This window comes from Zosterops lateralis (assembly GCF_965231275.1).
Source record: "Zosterops lateralis genome assembly, chromosome: W".
NCBI lineage: Eukaryota > Metazoa > Chordata > Aves > Passeriformes > Zosteropidae > Zosterops > Zosterops lateralis.
Genome location: NC_139801.1, coordinates 3,169,948 through 3,188,641, shown reverse-complemented (window position 1 = coordinate 3,188,641; position 18,694 = coordinate 3,169,948). Strand labels below are relative to the sequence as shown.

General features: G+C 39.4%; 1 protein-coding gene across 7 annotated transcripts in view; it reads right to left on the bottom strand.

Moving 5' to 3' along the window:
* Positions 1-18,694, bottom strand: part of LOC310922169 (protein ARK2N-like) — a 106,402-nt gene that overhangs the window by 26,537 nt on the left and 61,171 nt on the right. For 6 of the 7 annotated variants that reach the window (XM_083882577.1, XM_083882578.1, XM_083882576.1 and 3 more), the window contains 2 exons: positions 7,767-7,949; positions 985-1,111 (listed from right to left, as the gene is read on the bottom strand). In XM_083882577.1, the coding sequence (XP_083738703.1) occupies positions 985-1,111; positions 7,767-7,949 (310 nt within the window). Of the gene's footprint in view, positions 1-984; positions 1,112-1,615; positions 2,691-7,766; positions 7,950-18,694 lie in introns of those variants that run through there. The other variant, XM_083882580.1, reaches the window with a different exon arrangement.

Sequence of the window (18,694 nt, the reverse complement as noted above, 5' to 3'; positions counted from 1 at the left end):
ACACTATCTGTACAGTTTCCTGCCTGGGAAACTGGGTCCTACACACCTTCCTTCTTCCTTTCACCAAAAAAGATGTGGTGAAGGGACAACAAGGAACAGCTCCGCTTTGTCCCTCACATGCCTTTTCTGACTCCAAGCATCCACCACATCCACCAGGCAGAAGACTAGTTTTAGAGGGAGCTTGTCTGTATACTGTTTTAACTTGCTTTTATTCCATCAAATTAACAGTCCATACTATATGCAAATGGCAGTCTTGTCCAACTGCCTCGTAATCTCTTAAGCTGAGGAAAGATCATAGACTAAAGATTAAGAGTAACATCAAAAAAAAAAAGCCTAGTAAGAATAACACCTGAAGCACAGATGGACAGCTTTCTATCTGAGCTTGAGAGAAACCTCTGGTCTCCTTACCCTCCTCTACTTTGGGGATTTGAACTCTCTTGTATCTTGAAATAAAACCAAGATTCATAAAGATATGATTTTCATTCTAAAGGGGTTATCTTAAGATATAAGCTATTGAAAATTTAATAGCATTTTTACAATTACTGATTAATTAAAGTAGAAGCTGATTAAATGCTAAAGCTAATATTTTGAAAGGAAACAAGAACCTATATAAATATTTTAGTTTCATTATTTGCACATTCACACTATGCCTTTAAAATCTGAATTCCTGATGTCTATACATTTGGTATCTCAATATTTGGTACTTTAATACTACATATCTTTAGCCTGTTAATGTTTGATATCGAATCACAAGCTTAATAAGAATACTTATCAAGTTGGTAATGTTCTAAAGAAAAATACATTCTGATATCACTGTCACCAGAGAAATAGAAAAACTGAGTGCAACATTTGCTACCTTTTGGGCATCAGTCATGGATGGATAACTACAGCAGTGAAAGTCAGCATTTTTTAAAATCAATTTTGGCAATACAGATATTCTGATAAAATGAAATAAATATTAGAACAAGAAAAAGGAATTCATACCTGGCATGTTCCTGAACTCCAACAATCTCTACTTCACTATCAGAAGAGGCGATATTAATTTCTTCATTGATCTGGGCATTACTTAAAGATATTTTGTCACCTGCAAGGAAGCCTGGATCCAAATGACCTATAGATGGGGAAAATGCAAATACAGCCAATGTTTAACAACTTACATAACTCAGAAATCAGCTGACAGGAATTTCCCAAGTGAACAAAAAAAAAAAAAAGACTGAAACACTGCAAATGGAAAATCTTTTTAGATTAAGTTATCCAACTTTCTGTTTATCACCTAATACAGGATGACCACTGAATTTATCCAGTCTCAATAGCTCCAGTGATGGTGTCATCACACAAATGTGAACCAAGTCCGATTGTTGCATCAAGAACATCCAATGTAACTAGGATTTCCAGCTGTTATTTTATTACAATGCTGAGTTAGACTGTGCCTTTATCCCCTTTGAAATAAAGAAACAAGACCATCTAATGCAAATAAATCAAACTCAATGATACTGTGACAAATAAAGCCTACAGGCTGGACATAAATATCACACACCAAGGAAAATTTAATTTTTTTCATAGGGGAAGCCAGTCAATTTGGTAGATTAAAGTACGTGCATGTATCTGTTGATACCTTCTCTGGAGCAGTCCATGCCTCCCCCCACACAGGGGAGAAGCCCACAGATGCACAAGAACACCTGGTACAGGCCTTGTCCGTGCTGGAGATCCCCAAGGTCATCAAAACCGATAATGGGCCCACGTATGCCTCCAAGGCATTTGATGAGTTCCTGCAGCAATGGGGAGCAGAGCATAAAACGGGTATCCCCTACTCGCCCATGGGTCAGGCCGTAACTGAAAGGACCCATCAGTCCCTGAAAAGAATCCTTGAACAGCAGAGAGGAGACAGTAGAGTGTTAACACCACAATTGCGGTTGTGTAAAGCCCTCTTTACTATCAACTTTTTGAACTGCTCCTCCAAAACCTTAAACCCTCCAGTGGTCCAGCACTTTAATCAGAATGTTTCCTTGTGACTGAGAGAACACCTTCCAGTCATGGTAAAAAACCCAGAGACATGGGAGGTAGAGAGCACATATGAACTGATAACCTGAGGATGTGAATATGCATGCATGTCCACGCCCTCTGGCCTGAAATGGGTCCCTCAAAAATGGATAAAACCCTATCTACCCAAGACACCTAAAGGGTCAGCAAATCAACCAAAGGATGTGACAGTGGCTTCCTTAAGGAGACGCCGACGGGAAGAAATGGAATAACCTAAGTCTTAATCCCAGTACCATTTGTCAGTTGTTTTCAAGTTATTAGTGTGTAATTCTTTTCTCTTTTTTGAGGTAATTTTACCCCTAAGAATGCAGACGTGCATCTTGTGGCTCCTGACAATCATCATCCAGTCTTTGGAAGCGTGGATCGTCCCTCAACCCCAAAAAAACATATGGGTGACCATAAGACCATCTGTGCATGTTGATGGCAGCCTTTGACAACCATTTGTCGACTTGCCTGGTGGGGATTCCTTTTAAACCAATTCAGTTTCCTGAAAGTTTTCTGAATTTATCTTCTAACCCATGCCACTCTCTAGTGCTCCAAGAATGCCCAGTGCTAAGTCCTCTGTCACACAACCCTCTCAGTCTATGGATGCCGTGGATGAAAGAATTACTAGATGCAGATCAAGAGCCTCAGGAGTTTGAATTCCTTGGCTCTGCTCGGGCCACCTTCTGTATTCATTTAGATTATTCACCTAGTTATTGGCCAAAAAGATTTATTAAAGTAGTACAATATAAAAAAGAATTCATGGCTTCCAAGTGGTGTGCTTCAGTAGACAAAGTTGCCACCTTATCTACTGATGTTCCCAAACAACAGTCCAAAGGGAACTTTTTTATTTGTGGGGACCGAGTGTGGGCAGGCATCCCCTCTCACCTTTACGGAGGCCTATGCACCATAGGTCAGTGGTCCCTGTTTTTGCCTAAGCAGACCAAAATTTTGAATTGGAGCCAAAAGAAAAATTTGACCATCCAAAAACATAGTGTGAAACAATTGGATGAGAACTGTGACCCCTAAATTTTTCATTGGTCAAAGTCCAAAAGGGTTGCTGTCTCAGTGTTTTTGCCGTGGGTGGCAGCAGCCAAAGCTCTGGGTGAATTGGGCCACCTAGAGTGCTGAGATACGAAACAGGCCAACTTAATGTCAACTGCACTTAGTGACCTCCTTAAAGATGAGGAGATTTCCAGGAAAGCTACATTACAAATAGAGCTGCCATTGACTTCCTTCTTCTCGCACGTGGCCACAGGTGTGAGGAATTTGAGGGTCTCTGCTGTTTTAACTTATCCTCCAAGAATGAAAGCATCCATGCTTCCACTGGAAAAATGAGGACCCTAATTGGAAACATCAAACAAGAAACTGAAGACTGGATGAGCAATAGCTTTAAGAACTGGGGACTTTTGGGATGAGCGGGTTCTATTGTTAAATCAGTTGTATGGTTTCTGGTGGTTGTATTTCTTATCCTAGTTGCTTTCGGAATCTTAAAAGCGATGATAATAAAAGGTCTAAAGAAGGTAGCTTCTCCCACTCGTGTTGAACAACATGGTAGCCCCGAGAGAGCAACTATGGTGGAAAGAAGTCTACCCTGAGGTTGAGAAACGGTTCCAAAAGCTCTCCTACACTGCACTCTCTACTTTTAAACAAAAAAGGGGAAGATGTTGTAATTTGTTTAAGTTCCATTGTTAATGGACTGTTCTATATCCCTGTTTCCCTGAATTAATGGCTTTGTCCTGAAAGTTGTTTCCACCCCCGGGAGCTGTCAGTAGCACCTAACCCAACCCCTTTTTCCTGAATGTTCTAAGTCAATCCTTCCCTTGGGCCAACCCTTGTCGCAATCCATCCCAGGGATTCCCCTAATCCTCAACACCTTATTGGCCCAAGTGACCTGTTCTCCTCCCACTGTTTTCCCATTGGTTCCTGAAGTATGAAACTCCTCCTTGTTTTCCTTCCACATCCTTTCCCTATTGGTTAGAATTCAGTACCCTCCCCGGGATGTCCCCCATTTATAAGCTGCTGCAGACTGTATTCTGTGTCTTTTCTGTCACTGACTGCTCAGAAGAATAAACCCTACTGGATTACAAACAGAAGACCTCCCTCTCATTCCTTGTCCCCAACCTACGCTGATCTAAAGACCTTCGTGCCGTAGAGCAAGAAGCTCTAAGCCACATGTCTCATCGCCCGCTCGGGAGATGTGTCCCACTCTCGACGCCATGCCGTGGTGGCTGAGCTAGCTAAAAGACTCCAGCACAGTGTCAGATGGGAGAGCATTTGTTATTTACAATGTTTGCCTTCTAGAGCCACTGCTATGCATGCTGAAACCCTGCTTCCTGGGAAGTGGCTGAACAACGCTTGTCAATAGGAAGTGGAGAATTAATGTTTTTTCCGCATTGCTTATGCGTGGGCAATTTTTTTTTCTTTAGTAAACTGCCTTACCTCAATCTACTAGCTGTTTTCCATCTTATTTTCTATCCCCTGTCTCACTGGGAAGGGGACTTATAGAGTGGCTTGCTGGGCACCTGGTGTCCAGTCAGGGTCAACCCCATACAGTCCTTTTTGGTACTCAATGTTGAGCCCAAATCCATGACCCTAAGAGTCTTATGATCTATCAACTGAGCTAGATGGCCGAATTTCAATGATAATTCTTAAATATGTGATTCACAGAGGCAAAGGGTGGAATTTATTGGGTTTGTGTGGCCAAGCTTTGGTAGCTGGAGGCTACAAGGGTGGCTTCTGTGAGAAGCTGATAGAAGCTTCCTCCATGTCTGGCAGAGCCAATCCCTGGTGGCTCCAAAGACAGATCTGCCTCTGGTCAAGGCTGGGCAAATTAGCAATGGTGGTAATGCCTCTGCGATAACATATTTAAGAAGAAAGAAAAAAAATTATTGTGCAGTTGTAATTGCAGCCAAAGAGTGGAGTGAGAATATGTGAATATGTGAGAGGAACAACTATGCAGATGTTGCAGAATTCCTCAGGGAAGGAGGACATGATTTATATCTAGATATTGAACTACCCTGACTGAGGCCTGACCTGAGGCCTTGTTGAGGCCTCAGGCCTGTGACGCAGCTAAAATTACCTAGTAAAGTTTGTGGTGCAGTTAGAATTAGATATTAAGGTGTTTGGGAAACATAATAGGGTGTTGAAGGTCACTGAATAGAGTTGTTAATAGGCATGTGTTAGCCACCTTAAGAGTAAATTAAATAATGTGTGTTTGCATTCTTTCCTCTGCTGTGTGCCAATGAAAAAGTTATTACATGTATAAACTATGTAGAGGACGTAATAGAGGAACAACTTAGAATTAACCACACTGGTCGGATCTGCGTATGTTTCAGTCCAACCCTCTATAATTATTAGTGGTATCCCTGGCTTTATGCAGACACCAAGGTCAGTGAAGAAGGAGGGAGAGGAGGTGCTCCAGACACCAGAGCTGAGATTGCCTTGCAGCCTGTGGTGAAGATCATGGTAAAGCAGCTGTCCCCCTGCAGCCCATGGAGGCCCACCAGGATGCAGAGATCCACCTGCAGCCCATGGAGGAGACTCACGCCAGAGCAGGTGGATGCCTGAGAGGAGGCTGTGACACCATGGGAGGCCTGTGGAGAGAGGAGCCTTCGCTGGAGCAGTCTGTCCTTGAAGGACTGCACCCCGTGGAAGTGTGGGTTGATGCTGGCTGGATTCCAGGCACCCACCAAAGCTTCTCTCTAATACTCCCCTGCTGCAGCTGGACAGGGGAGAGAAAATAGAACAAAGGGTTCATATGTTGAGATAAGGACCAGGAGAGATCATTCACCAAATGTCACAGGCAAAACAGGCTAAAATTGGAGATATTAATTGAATTTATTACTAACAAACTCAGAGCAGGATAATGAGAAGTAAAATAAAACCTTAAAAACACCTTCCCCTCACCCCTCCCTCCTTCCCAGCTCTACCTCCTACCCCAGTGGTGCAGGGAGACAGGGAGTGGGGGTTATGGTCAGTTCATCACTTGTGACTTCTCCCGCTGCTCAGGGAGAGGAGTCATTACCCTGCTCCACTGTGGGGTCCCTCCCACAGGAGACAGCTCTCTGCGAACTTCTCCAACATGGCTCCATCTCACGAGCAACAGTTCTTTGCAAATTCCTGCAACATGAGTCCATCCCACAGGCAACAGTACCCCTCAAACATGGATCCCTCTTCCACAGGGTGCAGTCCATCAAGAACAGACTGCTCCAGAGGGGTCTCCTCTCTCCACAGGCCTCCCATGGGGTCACAACCTCCTCTCAGGCATCCACCTGCTCTGGCGTGGGTCTCCTCCATGGGTTGCAGGGGGACAGCTACTTTGCCATGGTCTTCACCATGGGCTGCAGGGCAATCTCAGCTCCGGTGCCTGGAGCAGCTCCTCTCCCTTCTTTTCCATTGACCTTGGTGTCTACATAGTTGCTCCTCTCACATATTCTCACTCTGCTCTTCTCTGGCCACAATTACAACTGCACAATAACTTTTTTCTTTCTTCTTAAATATGTTATTACAGAGGTGTTACCACCATTTCTAATTGGCCCAGCCTTGACCACAGGCACATCTGTCTTTGGAGATGCCAGGGATTGACTCTGCCAGACATGGGGAAAGCTTCTAGTAGCTCCTCACAGAAGCCACCCCTGTAGCCTCCAGCTACCAAAACCAGGCCATGCAAAACCAATAAAATGCTAAGCTCACTTACCAGCACCTTTTTACCCTTCATGTTTATCTGATGCTGGTCTTTCCAATATTCTAAGGTACAGATGGAATATGGGAAGAATTACTGTTTGTATTTTAAAGAAATAAAGAGAGAAAGAAAAAATATACACACAGACAATTCCAATACTTAGATTATGACCTGTTGAGGATCAAATTAAGTTTACATTTAAATATGAAATATCAGAAATTAATTGTATAGGTTTAAGTTTAATTGTATCTTGCTTACAGCTTGGCATGAGTGGGCCCTGATCAAAGCTTAGGATCAGTGAACTTTAAGTGAACTCTGTTAGCATGGATGGCTAAACAGGGGAGGAAACAGAGAAAGGCTGAATACATTCAGATAAGGGTTGAGACCCTGGAGGCTCCCAAGGCTGGCTCAAGGTGGAAGATTAAAGCAGTTAATGGCCTGCCTATGTGGACATGGGGAAAAAATCCAGTGATGCGTTAGAAGACCCCAGACCATAAATCGCCATTGGACCAGGAGATGCGTGCAGAGTGCGTGAAGATCTTTTGCACAGACTGTAAGGGAATAAAGGTCCAGGAATTTATTTGTTCAGGGTCCATCTCTGGAGACACCCAGCTCGAGCTGAAATAAACTAACTCTGCCTTAGAACCCAGGCTCTGATCTCTTCTTTAGCAGACCAGTTTACTAGCTGGTGGCATGGGTTGTCATAATCAATCATTCAGTAACAAGCTTAGCTCATTTTCATTAAAAAAGAAAAAAACAAACAACAACAAAACCCCAGACCTAAGTTCCAAGTAGTAATTAGAAGAAAACAAAGGAGAAAAATTAAAAGAGAAAATTAGTGTCAAAAATACATTGCAGGAATCTTGGTCGATTTTTATCAGTTATATTTTGGAATAAATGTCAGATCTTTTTAATAAGCATGGGTACTGGGTTTTTTTTGCAAAATCCACTTAGGAAGCTTTTAAAGCTGTATAAACTATAAAAATACTGAAAGCAAGAAAGGGAGAGACACCTACTGAGATGTTGGAACAAATGTCAGAGGAAGAGAATTTAACCAAACCTGTATCAGCACTCAGTTCATCTAGCAGCCCTCCAATTCTCCAGGTAGATCCTGAGTCTTGATTTCCTAAAGAATTATTGTGCTCTTGAACTACTGCAGCTGCCAACAGATTGTCCACGTTTACAACTTCTGGGTCTGAGTTTGTGTCTGATATATCATAGTGAGCTATAACTGGAGGTCCATCTGCAGAAGGAGAGAAAAGCAACACAGATTAGAAGTCTGCATACTGTGAAAACCCCCTTTAAAAGTACAAAGTACAATAATTTAAGGGTTAATACAATCTCCTACATGAAGCTTATAGTTATAGTTTATAGTGACACATTATATGAACCATTAAACTTCAGTTAATGAACATAGTCTGAGATTAGAGACACTTCAACCTTTGCATACACAGAAAAACACAAATGTAAGAAAAACACATTTATGAAATTATCACTTATTTGTGTATTATCTTTTACATTAACACATCAACATTTCCATATCTGATGACATTATATTTGCGATCTTAAAAGGATAAACTTCAGTTTAAAATAAAAAAAATAAGATACAGGACATTAAATTTGGCAAGACAAAATATTTATTTAGAGAATTTTACAAAAGTCAAATGAGAGCTTACATTACATTATCATTGATTGAATAAAACTAATTTTTTGATATAACTGATCCAGTTACAATAAATTTAACATTAGGCAACTTTCCTTTCATAACATTTACATGTCAAGGGAAGGGAAATTTTTCAAAGTGGCAATGTTTTTTGGTGTTGTTCTTTTAAAATCGAGGATAACAAGAAACAAAACTATCGTGCAGTGATAAATATGCTTCTAATTCAATATGATTGCCATATGCATTTTTGGCGACCAATGTTAAGAAGGAAAGGGGGAGAGAAAATAGCTTACGTGATTCTGAAATCTGTTCTTGAGGAATAACAAAAAGCTATTTTTGGTCTATTTTGTTAGGACCAACTATATTCTTTGTGATAAATGAAAATCACTTATAATTAAAAAGCATGCTAGAAACAGAAGATGCTCAGAAAAAAAAGTCAAAATCAAAAAAAAGATCAATGTGGAAGCAGAGAGAATGAAAAAATAATTCTGAAAGGATGTGCAGTTTAACTCAAATGGTTCATCCCAGCTATAGCTTATTGAGTCATAGTGGATGTAAGTGTTTAGAGTTCCCACTCCCTAAATGAGAGAATCAAAACTCTCTTTGGGTCAAGACTTCATCAACAAAATTGAGGACAAAATAGAAAAAAGTTTCAAATTTAATTCTCTTGAAAGCTATTTCTCCTGAGGTTTTTAGGGTGGGTTTTTTTTTGTTTGTTCTGGTTTGGGTTTTTTGTACCTTGGTGCCTGAAACATAATTCAGCTCACTATTTTCAGAAGTGCCTATTTTGTGATTAACAACACACTTTGTTGAAGAGTGACCATATTGCTTAAGTCATACTAAAGATCAGTATTGCAAGAAGGTATGAAGAAATTCACAAAATATTTCCAATCAGACCTGCCTCCAAAACAACAATTTCATAAAATGATGTTATATTAGAAACTTAAAACAGACCTGACAAAAATAAATGGGTAGTTAAATGCCAATGTATTAAAGATCAAACTGTTTGCAACATGAAAAGCCGATGATTATGACTGGAAAAGAAGTCATGATAATTAACTGAAAGGCAATCTTTGCCTTTTTAAAAGACAACTACAAAATAAAAGAAGACCAAGTTCAAAATCAAGCTGGCTGATGTTCAGTTAATTATTTGTGACAGCTGATGATTAAATTACATGCATAGGCTACAACTGGACTGATTCATAGAGAGGCATGTTGTCTTTCAGTATTATCATTTAGTTCAACGTGAACATATATAATGTGACCTATAAAAATAAACAGTTGAGTGGAGAAGATACGAGGGTCAAGTACAATATTGACTATTTGCCCATTTTTTCAGTAGGTCATCTAAAATTTCAGGAGCTATGTACTGTTCCTTCAGGTCTTTGTTTCTCTCGCTTCTTATTCAGATCTCCAAAAGCAGAAGTGAAATTTGTTTTTTTGATAGACATGTCTACACAAATAAAATTGCATTGGGACAAAAGGCACCAATAGTCTCAAGTCAAAATTGTACCACTCCTACATGTATAATCATGCAAAAATGTATAATAAATGTATATACATGCAGAGTGATATTCTCATCACCTACCCATATAAATAACTTGTGTGAAAGTCTTCATCAGTAGGAAATACAAGCAAAAACTTGTTATCTGTAGCTCCACTCTTGTATCTTCCACACTTCCAAACAGAACACCGTATAACTTCGCTTCAATTTAGTATACATCAAACAGACAAAAATATTTTCAACATAATTTGCATACTGTAATTACATTTACCAGTGTAAGAGCCACCAATTTAACAATCTGGGAAAAAACAAGCTGCTTATTTAAAAAGCAATCACAGCAGAGATCTATTTTTTTCTCAACCTTGCCTTACAGAATCAGACTTGAAAACAAAAGGGCCCGACACCAGTTTTAACCATATCTGTCACCAGTAAACAACCGACAAAGACAAGATAATAGCCACGATGCTGCAAGAAATCCCTGGATTGTCAGCATGTATAAAAGAAGAAATAAGTAATAAATGCCTATGTGGGTTTAAAAATGTCCAAACAATAAGTTGTAGAGAACTACAACTAGATAAAAGATGCAGCAAAGGCATATAAAAAAAATTCTTCTGTTCCCAAAAGCCTGTTTCCTTTTCAGTGCTATAAGGATAGGACAGGAGCTGTTAAATTTGGAAAGAAATAATACTTCCCTAGCCACCTACGTGATCACCTGGTGATGTGATGCTAAGTTTATGTGTAGTACCAAGAAATAAGGACAATTGGCTTCAGCTAGGAAATAAAGTGAAAAAATGCTTTCAGGTTGAAAAGGTAAAAGGATTAACTACAAGCAAAATGGAACTTTATCATCTTTTCTTTGCAATAGATGCACTCCTTGCAATTACTTACTGTAATGGGATTTCAACAGATAGAAAAACACACCAAAACAAACCATGCCAAAATCAAAACTTAATGTAGCACAATTAGGAGGTTCCCCGATCAGTAATTTAAACAATCTATTTAAGAAAAATTATGTCTTTTGAGAAGCCACGGTGATGCTGGTTTGAGTTTTGCCTTTTTTTCTTTTATTATGGTTTCTATATTCTTCGCACATATATTAGTAGCTCTGTAGTCTATTGTATTAGTCACTTGTTTTCCCAGTACTTTTCCATGGCCTTTCCTTAAGCAGAAAGACAACAAATTCCAGAGCTCCAAGCCCCGGGAGGTACAAGGCCCCTATACTGTCTTGGTTCTTCCTGGGAATCAAGGTTGAGAACAATTCTTTGAGATACATTTTCATGGACAAAGTACAGCCAGTGCCGAGGGGGGGGGGACTCCAGAGAAGGGGCTTGACCTGGGGGGAAATTGCATCACCACTCGTTCTCCTAATTGGTGCTTTTTAACAATTATGCTAATTTCCTAAAACCTGTAAATATGTATTCATCCCTGGAGGGGTTGGGCTTTTGTGGACATCTTTCTATAACTGCCCCTGAAAGCCTTCAAATAAAGATCTGCTCTTATATTACCTCCTTACTAAAAATATCTCAAGTTTCATTTCCAGATTGGGAAATAGACAACAAAGGTAGCCGGAAGATGTACATATCCCTGGTGATAAGCTATAATTCATTTCTAAAACAATAAATGCTTGAAAAAGGCAAAGATGAAAGTTAGTAAATACCAGCAGCAAAATATAGCTGTTGATATTTAATGTTAATAGGGGGAGGGAAAGACTGCATTTTTATTTTTAAATATTTCAGAGGCAGAGGTTAGCATGGGGTCAATGTTTCCAAGTGTCCAATTCTCCCTTAATTTACACATCAAAACTAACTCCACTCAGGACAACTAAATCAGAAGTCACATGCACAAAAATCCATGTCTACACATATCAACCTTCACTTTAAGCTTGCAACATAGAAAAGTCAATAATTTCTTATCTGCTATCTGCTGCCATGTTTTTCATAGAGCCACATCTCAACATTCAATGATCTAAACTGTGCTGTAAGATCCATGCTCCTATTATCCCCTATTTCATTATAATGGCAGCACGAGCAAAAAGGGAGAATCAACAGTCAAATCTCAGCTATAGGTTAAAAGCAGTGATTCCATAAGCATCATACTTTTGCACTGCAACAGCTGTGTATCAATGCACAGGAAACAAAAAGATATTAGCTAGCAGAACCTGAATGGGGAATTTAGACCTTTAAATCTATGTAGACAGGCTGAGAGAATTGGGGTTGTTCAGCCTGGAGAAGGCTCCAGGGAGACCTTGGAGCACCTTCCAGTATCTAAAGGGATTACAAGAGACCTGGAGAGGGACTTTGGACAAGGCCATGGAGGGATAGGAAAAGGAGGAATGGCTTAAAAATGACAGAGGGCAGGGTTAGATTAGATATTGAACAGGAATTGACTTTGAGGGTGGTGAGGCACTGGCAGAGGTTGCCCAGGGAAGCTGTGGATTCCCCATCCCTGGCAGTGTTCAAGGCCAGGTTGGATGGGGCTTTGAACAACCTGTTCTAGTGGAAGGTGTCCCTGCCCATGGCAGAGGGTTTGGAACTAGATGGTCTTTAAGTTCCTTTCCAACCCAAACCATCCCATGAGACAGACTCTAATTCATTACTTTAGCTTTCTTAAATTTAAGCATGTTCTGCCAAGCTCATCATCACCTAAACTCCCTCCCACTGTAGTCAGACAAGTTGTTCAGAGTAAGGTAATCCCAGTCTGGAAATTGCAGCCTGAAGCATCACCATCTCCCCTCCTTCCTCAGTAAACACAAAGACCTTAGGCAGCCACCTTAGCCAAGGCACCTAACTTTTACATCTCTGAAGTTCAGCAAGATTAATTCCAGCTTTAAGGATAGGATTTAAACTTCGCTATGTTTTCTCTACAAGTAGAGGAAAATTACTGATATCTCCAGAAGACTATTGAGATTAAAATAATTTCAAAATAAAAGTCTAATTTTGGTGGTCTGAATTGCCCTCTGGAGTTGTCAGTGTGTTTACAATGAAAAAGACATTCATTGTCTAAATAAGACACCTTATTTAGGTGTAAATATCACACTAAGCTTTAAAACACACATAACAGGTACAATAATATTAGCAATAATAATTACAGCACTTTACTCTCATAGAAAGCTTTCCATTAGAGGATCTCAAAGAGCTCTGAGGTGCTTATTAACCTCCTTTTGCCTATGGGGGAAACTGAGGCGAGCAGAGATTCACAGTTTGCTCAAGGCTAACAAGCAGAAGAGCTCAGCTTTGGTGAAAACAATACTCCCCTCAAATAACAGAGGAGTTTAAAAACAGTGTTTAGGAATGCTTCCATGAAATGTGCAAAAGCTATAAGGTGACACACAGGCACCTAAGTAATTGAAAGCCCAAGGAGAGACAGCTTCTTCCAGCCTCACCTCTACATCTTTACTGTGAATATATGTACTGCTTTGTCTCAATCTCTCAAACTAAATTGGATGTATTTTTATAAACCAAAAGGAAATACTGAAACATTTTAAAATAATAGGAGTTAAGAATGCCCTCAATTACACTTGACATTTAAATTTAAGAGAGAACTCCATTTACTTCAAGATTACACAAAACATGTAATGGAGTCTAAGACCTAAATAAATTTTAAGATCAGATGATCATTACAGTAATTGAACAAATACATGTGTCAAAACCTAGAATATTCATCTTAGATGACTTGCCAAAATATTTTTACAGTAGACACATCAGTAACTTTGATCCAAACAGAAAGGCTTCATATACAAGACTACAACCCTGTTATTATTTAAAACGTGACCTAGAGCTGCTGTTTCATAAAGTTCAAATGGCATAAACTAGCTGAATCCTAAAACAATTCTCATGAGGGGATGGAGGGAAGGATCTGTGCTTTTTTTAATGTTGTTTAGCAACATGAAACACTTCATTACTATGTTTATTTATTTATTTGAGGTTACAGTAGTTACATTTCAAAATTTACAGAGTTAGGCAAATACATTGTAAATACATTAAAAAATAGTGTAGCAGCATTCCCTCCAAAATCATAAAGTGAACTTTATTGGTGAACCCACTTTCATCCCATTTTCCTTAATTTCACACAGTCAAGTTTTTGTTTGTTTTTTTTTAACCATATTAAAATAATAAAATCAAAACAACATTATCAAATGAGTATCTGTTCTCAGACTGGATCATTTTTAATATATCACATCAAAAATTCAAGTCTTGCTGATCAACATTCATTCTTTCAGGCTTTTTGATGACAAGATGGAAGATATCTTGGATTTGTTTTATCAAATTATATATAAAGATATAATAAAGTCTTTGTAATTTTGTGTTAAGCAAAGGCACATGGAATATGGCTGTGCATTGAAATTATTGGAAAGTGGCCTCTATTTCTCATTATAGGATTTATTTACCCTGATGCCATCTAATGATTCATTAATTATAGAAACAGATATATTAGACAGATCTCTTCTCCAGTTTTACTTGCAAAAGTCTATCAGGAGGCTTTTGGAAACCATCACACCCTACACTTTTACATAGTCATGACAGTTAAAAAAATTCCATATGTAAATACAACTTACATTAAGAAAGGCAGCAAGCACACACCCCATACACACCCCTCCAGAAAACATTGCATTTTTGCAAATAAAAACTGCACTTTCCCATGGAAGGACTGATACAGTCTTGATTCAAAGCTTTTGATGTTCCAGACTAATCCATTGCTCCCATCAGTCTGAGATTTAACAGAGTGCTTGAAATTGCTTCTAACTTAATAAGTCTATTTTCCACGTGCCTTCATTTTGATGATCTAACACTATGAGACTAACAAAATTTGTGAGAAAGACTGGTTTCTAGCTTCATGTTTTCAAGGTACTGTCCATCTCTATCAATCAGCCCAAATATTTTAGCTTTTACAGTACTAATTACACAGTGCATTTGTTCTACTGCTTCCAAATGTAACTGCAGTGGTCACAGTGCAGACTCCAATTATTTTAGAAACATCTACTCAACTGGTCTGATTTACACACCCTCATCAAGAAAAGACTCCCCTGAAATTCATCTGAAGGACCTGACCAAAAACGACAGACTAAGTTTAGTTTCTAACGAGATTAAATGCTAGCCCCATTAAAACCAATAGAAAACTTCTACTAATATCAATACGGCTAGAATTTTATTTCTTACCACACTCGAAATATTACTTTAAAAAAAAAGAGATTTACAGTATGTGGATATAGGAAGAGATGAAATATATTAATGAGAAATCAGTGAAAGTAAACACATTTCAATTTGTAAAATAACTACCAAATATAATCCTGTTTCATTGAAGTTAAAATTGGTCCTCCAGTCTTAACTCTGGAAGCTCAGATAAAATAACCTAACTATCCTGCAAAAACACTAAAAGACACTGTGAACTTAAAAAAATAGATGTATATTTCTGCCTCAATTATTTTATCATAATACTGAAGTGTCGTATATATGAAAGGTTTAAGGTTTTTTTTTCTTTTTTTTTCCTTGCTCAGTTATTTTTTGCAATAGAAAAACTAAAAAAAGTGTCATTGCCCTTATTTCAATGGTTTTTTTAAAATAAAACCTGAGAATTCAGATGTTTGAAGCAAAATCCCAAATATTCAGATTTTAAAAAAGTGTGAAGGGTGGAACTTCCTAAAGACCTTGCTTGCCAAACACCACTTGAGGGAGGGAAGCAGCACAAATGCCTGGGAAAGAACATGCAGCCAAGCCTGCAAAACCACTGCACATTAAAGCCCCTGGACTTTCAAGGATTTCTAAAAAGAGTCAAATTCTAGGAGAAAATCCTTTAATTTTTCATTTACTGAGCTGTCAGTTTGACATTTAGAGACATTTAAATGAAGCCTTTATATAAAGGCTTTTTTCTTTTGCACAGGAAACTGTTTCACCTGCTGCTAAATCCCAACTCTACAGCGGTATGGGTGTTCCATTACTCCTATTCTGAAATAGCTGCCACATTAGAAAACATGTAATTCAATATTAAAAATTACAACATAGGAACAGGTTGCCCAGAGAAGTTGTGAATCCCCATCCCAGGAAGTGTTCAAGGCCAGGTTGGATGGGGCTTGGAACCACCTGGTCTAGTGGAAAGTGTCCATGTCCATGGCAGAGGGTTTGGAACTAGATGGTCTTTAAGGTCCCTTCCAACCCAAACCATTCTATGATTCTCTGATCTCTCTGAATAGGCCAGTCAGGTTTAAACTGGCACCATCTTCCTGAAATTACACCAGTTTACACCAGGTGATCTGACTCAATGTATTTAATCTTTGAAACCATAAGTAAAATTCTTTAGAGAAAATAGTGTTTCTTTACTCCATTCTGAAGTATAAAACCTAGGGAAATTAGAGAAACTTTAAATTATCGTCTGTGATTCTCTACATCTGGGAAAAACTACTGATTTCTCCTCTACTTGTTTGTTACATTTGGTGGTTTTCATGTAATTTCTTGAGATGTGAGCATAAACATACATTCAAAATGTAACTGAGTTGGAAAGTAGGAGAGTTTCCTTCTGATAATCTTAAAATAAGTCAGACTGATTTAATGAACTACAGAATGGATGAGGTTAAAATTTATATTAAAATTTCAGCTGAAGCAATTTTAACTTCCCAAAAATTCATAGTCCAAGTCCTTTAAAAATAAGATAATGGAAATCATGACAAACATATGGCTGCATTTAATATAGCAAAAGAATTCCCAGAAGAAAAAACTCCATTATCTGAAAATATATATTGAGAATCTGTTTTCTCAAAGAGATGCTAAAGTCTGTTGCACACTTATTGAAAATACAGACTCATCACTACTATTGGCAACTGATGGTTGGTTTCTTCAGGGCTCTGAATCTCTGAAATGCACAATACAAAGCAAGAAAAGGGATGTTCCTGTTTAATGGCACAGCTTGCCAAATCCTTCATCAGGTAGATTATACTACACCTGAAGAACAACAGAAAGGTGGGGTTCCCCTCTCAGTTCGAAGAGGGAGAAACATACTGCTTCATATGGAAAACAAATTAATGGACGGGATATTCAACTACATAAATTAAAGAATCTAAAATTGGAGGTTTGCAAACGGCGACCAGGAAGAGCTGATTTGCAACTGTGAAGCACAGGTGGTTCCGAGGAAGAAATACAAATTTACAACAGAAAAGAACTGCTGCAGATGGAGATGAGTCATTACTAGGGCTGGGTTGGGCCACACCTGGGTGATTGATACCCGATATGCATCTGGGATAAGACAATCGGAGTCATCATGACTGTGCATCCCAATGCAGACTTCTCAAAAATCTAATCAAGCTCTCATCCCTGCCCAGAAAGCAGTTTCAGAGCACAGAAGTCCCAAAAGAAGACACATGAATGTGCGAACTGAGCAAAAGTGGACAAAGAACCCTGCATTAGGGGAAATAAACTGTATATAAACTGGCCCTTCAGCGACCGGATTTGTGAACAGGGAAGGTTCGGTGCGATAGAGGCCGAACGCAGGTTCACCCAATACCGATCCCAGGATTGGTATTGTGCTTTTATTGTGGCTTCCCACGATCGCTGTTTTTAGCAAAATAAAATTTATTTTTGATTATTAATCTGGCTATTTCATTTATAACATTTATGGTGACCCCGACGTGATGCAATTTTGGGGTTCACGGGCTCCCCTTCCCGCTCAGGAGGCACCCTACTGATTTTTAGCGGCCTCATGGGGTGGGAAACCTCATGGAACCGATTGTATCTCGAACAAATTCAGGCCAGAGCCACAATAAAAGGGGATATGAGTTCAGAGCTCTCTGAGAACTCAGAGGAGACCCAGGAGAGGGGGTCTTCGGAAGCCGCGGCAATTTTTTTCACTCATAAAATTCTACGTGCACAAAGAGCCCATGCGAGAAAAGAAACTGTAAGTATCACGTGGTTGAGTGGGAGTGACTGAGCGAGTGTCTGAAACATGATATCATGAAGTGATTGCAAACCATGAGGCTGCAGTTCCATTCTCCCGTGAGGAACATGGTCGGCCAATAGGAAAGCGAACATAACGGGATAAACTCCTTTCACACGTAAAACCTGAAACTCGGGGAGTTTTTGGGGATCAGTCACAGGAAGCTAAAAGGGAAGGTATGTTCTTTTGAGTTCAATAACTGGTAAACCTTTTAGCTTAGGACTTAGTAAGTCAAAGAGCTCATTTCCAGCTGAAAGCCCGCAGATCAGTTCATTGCAGGGTCAGTACTCTGGCAATAATTTTTAAAGGTAGGCACATTTAGGTACTGATAGAAATTAGAGGTTTGTGTGCAGAGATCTAACACCGGACTGCGAGAAGGAGTTACTGGTAAGTGAGAAGGACTGAAATCCTTAACAAAATGGGACAGAAAAAGAGCAAGGTCCAGAAAAAGACCCCGGAAAAACATGGGTCAGGTAAAGAGAGCGGTGCTCTCAAAATCCCAAGGGATAGCCTGTTGGGATGGATGTCGGAAAATTGGGGAAATTGTCCTAAAAGAAGGAGAATGTCTAAGGAGAAAATGACATATTACTGTATAAAGTATGAAGGGGTAAGGAAATTAGAAATCATCTGATCTGGCCCGTGTATGGCAGATTTGAGACATGGACTTGCTGAGCCTTAAATAATTATGTGGATAGCAAAATGCTGGAGGATCTGGAGGAAAAAGACTATGCAAGGATATGGGAGGAACCAAGGGTAGGGTTATTCCCGATGAAAACTAAGAAGGGAACCGAGACCCAGAGTGAAACGTGCGAACCCCTAGACAATCTCCTGCCCCCATATCTGGTATCCATGCCCGCCCAAGCCCAGGCGCCCCCGCCTGTGCCTCCAGAACCCATGCCTC